Raw genomic sequence first — 8,917 nt, forward strand, 5'->3', positions numbered from 1 at the left:
CCTTTAACCTTAACATTTTCAAAACCTGGAGTTAGTATTTGAAAAGGTAACATTTTCCATTGTGTTTTCAGATAAACCTGCTTTGCCAGAAGGCCCTCTTGTTCTCGATGCTCTCTTGAAGAATTCTGTAATCATTAGTTGGAAACCACCTAAAGATGATGGAGGATCTATGATCACAAATTATATTGTAGAAAAGCGTGAAGACAAGGAGGATGCAAAGTGGAAACTTGTATCATCATCCATAACAGGCACTTCATGCAGAATTCCTAACCTTGTTGAAAATGAAGGGTACTACTTCCGTGTTTCAGCACAAAATCGTTATGGCAATAGTGAATCATTGGAGACTCCTTCTGCTATCCTTATCAAGAGTCAGCTAGGTAAGTAGTGAAAAAAACATGATTTATGAAGTATAGACAATTTGGAAAAACACGGTTATACAAATGGTCATATTTATGTTTACAGAAAGACCAGGGGCTCCATTTAAACCAGTCGTTTCTGGACTGACCAAAAACTCTTGTGTTGTATCTTGGAAGCCACCTCTCAGTGATGGAGGCTCTAAAATTAAGACCTACTGTCTTGAAAAGCGAGATAAGAAGAAGGGTGAATGGGCTGCAGTCACAACAGATGAAATCCATCAGACCGTTTATTCTGTCAAGGGCCTAACAGAAGGTGTTGAGTATGAATTCCGTGTAAAATGCGAAAACCTTGGTGGAGAAAGTGACTACAGTGAAGGATCTGATCCTGTCATTCCAAAGACTGATGTTGAAGTACGTGCTCCTGCATTCAAGGAAGACCTCAGAAACATGAGTGTGAAATTAAAGAGCAATGCAACATTAGTCTGCAAGATAACAGGGCAGCCCAAGCCTGTAATAAAATGGTTTAAGCGTGGTAAGGAAATTCAGGCTGATGGCACCAAAATCAAGATCCAAGAATTCAAGGGAGGCTACCAACAGCTTGTTATTGCTGATTGTGATGCAGAAGACTCAACTGTATATCAGATCAGAGCAACAAACCAGGGTGGCTCTATTTCTGCTACAGTTTCTCTAGATGTAGAAGGTAAGCTTCCAAAATGTGTCTATTCAAATACTTACTCCTATTTTTGGTGTTCAATGCAATATTACTAATTTATTTTTTTCAGTTCCTGCTAAGATTCATCTACCCAAGAATCTGCAGGGTAAGGAGGCTATTCCTGCCCTTCGCGGTGAAGTGGTGAACATTAAGATTCCATTCAGTGGAAAACCAGATCCAGTTATCACTTGGCAGAAAGGACAAGACCTTATTGATAATAATGGACACTATCAAGTCATTGTCACAAGATCATTCACATCTCTCCTATTCTCGAATGGAGTTGAAAGGAATGATGCTGGTTTCTATATTGTGTGTGCCAAAAACAGATTTGGAATTGACCAGCAAACAGTCGAGCTTGATGTTGCAGATGTACCTGATCCACCACGTGGAATCAAAGCCAGTGATGTTTCAAGAGATTCTGTTACACTACAGTGGGTAGCACCTGCCAATGATGGTGGCAGTAAAGTCACAAACTATATCATAGAAAAGTGTGCCACAACAGCAGAAAGGTGGATTCGTGTTGGCCAGTCTCGTGACACCCACTACACTGTTGTAAATCTGTTTGGCAAGACAAGCTACCAATTCCGTGTCATAGCTGAAAATAAATTTGGTCAGAGTGCACCATCTGAAACAAGTGGACCTGTTGTGACAAAGGAAGATAAATCAAGAGTTCTAAACTATGATGAAGAAGTTGATGACACCAGACCTGTCTCTAAGAGCAAAGCTCCTCATTCAGAAGCTAACAATATTCACAACAAATACATGATTGCTGAAGAGCTTGGTCGTGGACAGTTTGGTATTGTTCACCGGTGTATTGAGACCAGCTCTGAGAAGACTTACATGGCCAAATTTGTCAAAGTAAGAGGTTCAGATCAGGCACTAGTAAAGAAAGAAATTGCAACACTGAATGTGGCACGCCACAAGAACTTCCTGCTACTGCATGAGTCATTTGACAGCCCTGAAGAGCTAGTCATGATTTATGAGTTCATCTCTGGTGTGGACATATTTGAGCGTCTTGGTACAGCCAACTTTGAGCTCAATGAGCGTGAAATTGTTAGTTATATCAAACAAGTATGTGAAGCTCTTGAATTCCTTCACAGCACAAGTTATGGCCACTTTGATATCAGGCCTGAAAATATAGTGTACACCACAAGAAAGGGAACTAATGTCAGGATAATTGAGCTTGGACAAGCTAGACACCTTACACCTGGGGACCAAATGAAGATTCAGTACACAACAGCTGAGTTTGCAGCACCAGAAATCCATCAAAATGAGATGGTTAGCACTGTTACAGATATGTGGTCTGTCGGTGTACTTGTGTATGTACTTCTCAGTGGAATTAATCCATTCGCTTCTGAAACTAATCAGCAAATGATTGAGAGTATTTACAATGCTGAGTACAGTTTTGATGATGAAGCCTTTAAAGAAGCAAGTGTAGAGGCACTAGATTTTGTGGACCGTTTACTTACCAAAGAACGCAAACATCGCATGACTGCTGCTGAGGCTTTGAATCATCCTTGGCTGACAATGAACACAGAACAGCTAAATGCTAGGCCCATCAATATTTCTCGGCATAAGAGATATTATCAAGCCATGGTGAAGAAAGAATGGAACACAGTTGTTTCATCTGCTCGTGTTGCCAGTGGTGGTGCTATCAGAAGTCAGCGAGGAGTAACAGCCGCTAAAGTGAAAATTGCGCCATTCGAACATGGTCCAGTTGCAGGACAAATTAAACATTGTGTTGCAGATGAAGGTGATGATATCAAGTTGATCTGCAACATTGAGAATTATGATAGCAATACTGAAGTAACATGGTACTGTGGAGTAAGACAACTGGAAGAAAGTGCAAGATATGAAATAACATATGAAGATGGGCTTGCTACCATAACTATCAAGGGAATCACCAGAACAGATGATGGAACATACAGATGTAAAGTTGTCAATGAGTATGGTGAGGACAGTGCCTATGCTGAGCTATTTGTTAAAGGAATAAGATCCTATCGTGAGTTCTTCACTTCACGTGTGGTCAAGAAAGTTAAACGCAGAGTAGACACTACAAGACTGCTCCAAAGACCTCCTGAATTTACATTGCCATTGTGCAACCGCACTGCTTACATCAAAGAGGATGTGCGCTTTGGTGTCACCATCACAGTGCATCCTGAACCTCGTGTAATGTGGTTAAAATCTGGTCAAAAGATTGTTCCAGGAGATGATGACAAGAAATACAAATTTATTAGCGACAAGGGCCTGTATCAGTTAGTGATTCATAATGTTGACCCAGATGATGATGCGGAATACACTGTTGTGGCACGGAACAGATTTGGTGATGACAGCTGCAAGGCACGTCTCAAAGTGGTCCCTCGTCCTGCTCCTGCTGATAATACTTTGAGGCCTATGTTCAAACGACTTCTCGCTAACTTGGAATGCAGAGAAGGCCAGAGTGTATGCTTTGAAATGCGAGTGTCAGGACATCCATCACTGAAATGGGAAAAAGATGGCATGCCTTTGGCATTCGGTCCACAAATTGAAATTGTCCATGAAGGGTTGGATTACTATGTCTTACATGTAAGAGATACACTGCCAGAAGATGCTGGCACATACAGAGTCATTGCAACTAATTCAGCTGGATCTGCAAGTTGCCAATCTACACTCAAGGTTGAACGTGTGGCACATGTAAAGAAGGACTTGGAGATAGATGAAGAAAAGAAGAAACCAGATTATGATCAGCAACAGATGGACAAGAAAGTAAGACTTTCTCAGATTCTTGCTGGTGCAGATGTTACCCCACTTACTCCAGTTGCACAGCAAGCACTAAGAGAAGCTGCAACTATGTTTAAGCCAGCAATCACTACCAAGAAAACAAAGAGTGAAGCTGAAGAGGCCAAAGAGAAAGAGGAGAAAAAGAGGAGAGCAGAGGAGAAGAGGTTGAGAATGCCATATGTTGTTCCTCCACCTCGTGTCATTGCTCCAACTGCCCTTGAGGAGGACATGGAAATCAAACACTTTGTGCCATTCTCTGATATGAAGTGGTACAAGAAACTCCGTGATCAATATGAGTTCCCAGAGCCGATGGAAAAGCTCCCTCAGAAAAGACTTAAAAGGATCCGGCTATCAAGGTGGGATCAGTTCTATGAAGTACCCCTTCCAAGAATTAAAGACCAATACAAGCCAAAATGGCATATTCCAACTGTTTCACAGGATGACCTTGAGACTGTAAGACCAGCAAGACATCGCACCCCTTCTCCAGAAATGGAGGCTTACTACAGAATCAGGAGACGCTCACTTGGTGATCTTTCTGATGAGGAACTGCTTCTTCCTGTTGATGAATACCTATCAATGAAGAGAACAGAGGAAGAACGACTTAAACTTGAGGATGAACTTGTGTTAGGCTACTCTGCTTCCCCACCAAGTTTGAGCCCTGTTCGCTTCGAACTCTCTGCACTGCGTCATCCATCACCTAAGAGAGCTGCATATGACGAGGAGGAAGGAGAGGAGGTTCCAACATATGACTCATACCGTATTCCCTCTAAATATGAGTCTGGCACAAGCTATATTGACTTGCGTCAGCGTCATGACAAGGCAACATACAGACCTCCTAGACAAAAGCAAAGGTTATATGAAGAAAAAGAGGACCATGAACTACTTAGATCAGTAACTACCACCACTAGGTTAACTTCCTACAAAAGCCAACTGCAGCACATGGAATTTGAGGAGAAAACAAAGGTCAAAAGAAAGGAGAAAACAAGGGTTTCTGTGCCAGTAATATCTGAGGGAGAAGCTGATTTGCCTACAACAGCATTTTCTCCTGGCTTTGTTAGAGTCACTCGTCCTAAGTCTGAGAAGCTTTCTTCAGCTGTGACTGGGAAAGAAGTGGAAAGTGTTAGAACCGTTTCCTCTGAAAAGTCACATCCACGTTCCCCCAGCCTTGATTTGACTGAGAAACCATCATCTACACCAGACTTGTCAACAAAAGTTGATTATTTGTCAAGGTATGAGGAAAGAAAGAAAGCAATGAAAACTGAGAAGAAGTTTGAAATTGTGACCCAACCGCCTTTCAGCCTTGACCATGTTCCCAGAGTGACTGTAAGAATGCGCTCTCACCGTGTGGCAATTGGTCAAAACACCAAGTTCACATTGAATGTCCAGTCTAAGCCAGAAGCACAGATTAAATGGTACCACGATGGACAGCAGATTGAAGAAAGCAGGAAGTATCGTATGTTTAACATGAGTGGTGTTTTGTCTCTTCAAATCATTGATTGTCAGGAAGAGGACAGTGGCACCTACCGTGTCGTCTGCACAAATGCAAAGGGAGAGGCCTCTGACTATGCCACTCTGGAGGTTGCTGGAGGAGGATTTTCTGCATATGCCTCACAGCGCAAAGATGAGGAGCCACCAACTCCCTTTGTCCCTGAGATGACAAAAACTGATGTTTATCATGTTTCATCCATAAAAGCAGCAATCACATCAGAAACTGATGTTGAAATATCTGAAACTAGAACGGAAACAATTAAGACTAGCATTCAGGAGGAGCATGCAACATCTGAAATCAGACTTGAAGCTATGGATGTGACAACAGTTGAGGAAGTTATAATTGAGGAAACATCTGAGACTAAACTTGAAGCTACAGAAAGGACAACAGTAGAGGAAGAAGTGGTTGAGAAAAAGAAGCCAACTCTTCCAGCTACAATTCTGACTAAACCACAGTCACTCACAGTATCTGAGGGAGAAACAGTCAAATTCACATGTGATGTTGATGGTGAACCAGCACCAACTGTTACATGGATGCGAGAGGCAGAAATAATTGTGCTTTCTCATCGTCACCATATTACCTCAACTGAATATAAATCTACCTTTGAGATTACCCAAGTTGAAATGTCAGATGGTGGTAATTACACTGTTGTGGTCCAGAACGCTGAAGGGAAACAGGAGGCACTGTTCAGTCTAACTGTTCGTAAACCAACACCTGTACAGAAAGTTGTTGCTTCACCTCCAAGGGTGAAGTCTCCAGAGTCTCCCCGTATAAAATCACCAATTGGAATTAGGTCTCCACAGAGAATAAAATCTCCTGAACCAATCAGATCTCCACAAAGAGTTAAGTCTCCACCTATGGTAAAATCACCGACGCTACAGGAAAGAACATCCAAGCCAACCTTCTCAGCAGAACTGAAAGACATCTCAGCTTCTTCAGATGCTATTATAAAGCTGACAGCGAAAGTTACTGGTGAGCCAAAACCAGCAATCTCTTGGAAGAAGGATGGAAAGGTAAGAAATAGATTACTTAATTTTCCTTTTATCAACACATATATAGAATGGATGAATTTATTAATTAATTCTAACACTTTTGAAAATCTTACAGAGCCTCTCCCAGGGTGGAAAATATGAAATCTTTGAAGAACATGGTTCAGCACACCTTGAAGTCTATGACTCTGATGTCTCTGATAGTGGAGTATACACATGTACAGCCAAAAACAGTGCTGGATCTGTTACTACAAGCTGCACTGTTACTGTGCAAGGTATTATAAAGCCTAAATGAGTACCCATAATACATTAGCATTATAAATTATTTAAAATTAAAAGTGTAATTTTGCACATACAATTGTTTTATAATAAAACAACTCTTTCTGCTAAACCAAAACCAACAGCAGTTGTCAAGGAAGTCAAAGCAGAGTTGACTGAAGAAATTGCGAAAAAGGAAATTGCCTATGAGGAAGTGCAGTCCTTTACAGAAATTAAAGCATCAAAAACCCAAATGACAATGAGTCAAGGTCAGATGGTCACATTACAAGCTAACATCCCTGGGGCCTCTGATGTGAAATGGATCCTAAATGGAGCCGAGCTATCAAATTCAGAGGACTACAGATACGGTGTGTCGGGCAACAATCACACTTTGACAATTAAAAGCACCAGGAACCATGACCAGGGAATTCTCACATGTGAGGCCAGAACTGAACATGGTGTGGTCAAGTGCCAGTTTGACACAACAGTCAAAGAAATGCATTCAGATGCTCCCAGCTTCCTTGCGCAACCTCGATCCCAGAATGTTAATGAGGGACAAAATGTCACATTCTCATGTGAAATCACCGGTGAACCTTCTCTTGAAATTGAGTGGCTCAAGGATAATGCAGTTGTAAGTAGCTTGAAAATTTATGGTCTATTTTGGTGACAAAAGAAAAAAAAAACACTATTTGTCCTTTTTTCATAGGAGTCTGTTAAATTCCTTTAAATTTTCTTTAATCTTAACAGATATCTATTACATCAAATATGAAGTTGAGCCGCAGTAAGAATGTGTACAAACTTGAGGTTCTCAATACTACCATTGAAGACAGTGGGAAATACACCATAAAAGCGAAAAACAAATTTGGACAGTGCTCTGCAACAGCATCGCTGAATGTCATTGGTAAGGTTTTGAACTTTTCCTAAGAATAAACTAACACTATCGAAGTTTTCTAAGTTTCTCTACTATGAAAATCCTTTTCCTATGCATTACATAAAAGGCATGATTAAACTGAGCACAGATGTTAAGAATGTATCTAAATAAACAACTTATAAAAAAAAAACACACACACACTAATTCCCAATGCTTACCAGTCTAACTAACAAAATCTTCTACAAATGCAACTGTTCTCTTATTGGCACTTCGTTTTTGGCTTGGCTTGATTTGTGTAGTAACAATGCATTGAATACAACTCTAAATGTATTTACAGTTGATATGGTGATACCGTATAAATATTCAGAGATTTAAATATTCAAGCTTTATTTACATATCATTAGTCCTGTAATCACTTAGTTAATATAGTTTAGTACATTGAATGTGTATGTAACAAAATGTAAAAAAGCTAACACTTATTAAGAAGATAATCAAAAGTCAAAATAATAAGAAGTCTATATTTTATGATTAACCTTAACACATTGAACTCCTTAAAAGGTACAATCTGCAAGTGGTGTAACTAACTAAAAAACTAAGAAACAGAAAAGTTTCACCATTTGAATTGGCTAGTGTACCTTTATATGAAAGAAGTTACTTCAATGACCTGGTCATTATTTACTGTACTCTCACAGCTTTGATTGAGGAACCTGCCAAAATGATTATTGTGGAGAAAGGCTCTGATGCTACCAGCATGCAGGGCAGCTACTCTGGCAAGCATGTGGTATCAAAAATGCAAGAGACATCCTTCAGCAGCTCCAGCATGGCTGAGGTTAAATTTGAGAGCATGTCATCATCTAGCATGACCTCCATGACTTCTGAAAAAATGATAGCTATGAGCTCCAGCAGTATGATGGCAATGTCCAGTCACTCGCAGTCGCATGTTGAGGGGTCATCCATCAGAGCTGTTACTTATGGCCTTAAAGGTGAGATGGAAAATCTGTCCATCACTGTACTTTGTACTGTGCAATCTGTGCACTTATAGTGCAACAACACTATCATCACCAGAGCTATAACACCATTAATCATAGATTTGATTTGAATTGATTTGTTTCTTTTCTTAATTTAAACAGGTGCACCACCAAAGATTGAAGTTACCCCTGAAGATATCAGTATTGAGCCTGGGAAGGTCCTAACTGTAGCTTGTGCTTTCACTGGAGACCCAACTCCTTGTATAGAATGGTCACATTCAGGAATGACATTGTCCAGCAAGGAGGAGAGTGGAAGGTTCCAGATTGAGACATCTCAAGATCTCACCACTCTTGTTATTAGTGGCGTAAAAGAGACTGATGCTGGTGCATACACCTTAAAACTTTCTAACGAGCTTGGATCTGATACCGCTATCGTCAACGTCAGCATTCGATCTATGTAATTCGATCAATGTATATATATATATATATATATATATATATATATATATATATA

General features: G+C 40.3%; 1 protein-coding gene across 1 annotated transcript in view; it reads left to right on the top strand.

The window, feature by feature from the left end:
* ttn.1 (titin, tandem duplicate 1) overlaps positions 1 to 8,917 on the top strand; it is a 214,712-nt gene extending 205,795 nt beyond the window's left edge. Inside the window, exons 203-210 of the mRNA XM_052142834.1 lie at positions 72 to 377; positions 463 to 1,056; positions 1,139 to 6,330; positions 6,425 to 6,581; positions 6,711 to 7,195; positions 7,312 to 7,465; positions 8,128 to 8,418; positions 8,566 to 8,917. Of these exons, the coding sequence (XP_051998794.1) occupies positions 72 to 377; positions 463 to 1,056; positions 1,139 to 6,330; positions 6,425 to 6,581; positions 6,711 to 7,195; positions 7,312 to 7,465; positions 8,128 to 8,418; positions 8,566 to 8,864 (7,478 nt within the window). The 3' untranslated portion in view covers positions 8,865 to 8,917. The remainder of the gene's footprint in view (positions 1 to 71; positions 378 to 462; positions 1,057 to 1,138; positions 6,331 to 6,424; positions 6,582 to 6,710; positions 7,196 to 7,311; positions 7,466 to 8,127; positions 8,419 to 8,565) is intronic.

The sequence above is a fragment of the Xyrauchen texanus genome, chromosome 14 (genome assembly GCF_025860055.1).
Source record: "Xyrauchen texanus isolate HMW12.3.18 chromosome 14, RBS_HiC_50CHRs, whole genome shotgun sequence".
Taxonomy (NCBI): Eukaryota; Metazoa; Chordata; class Actinopteri; order Cypriniformes; family Catostomidae; genus Xyrauchen; species Xyrauchen texanus.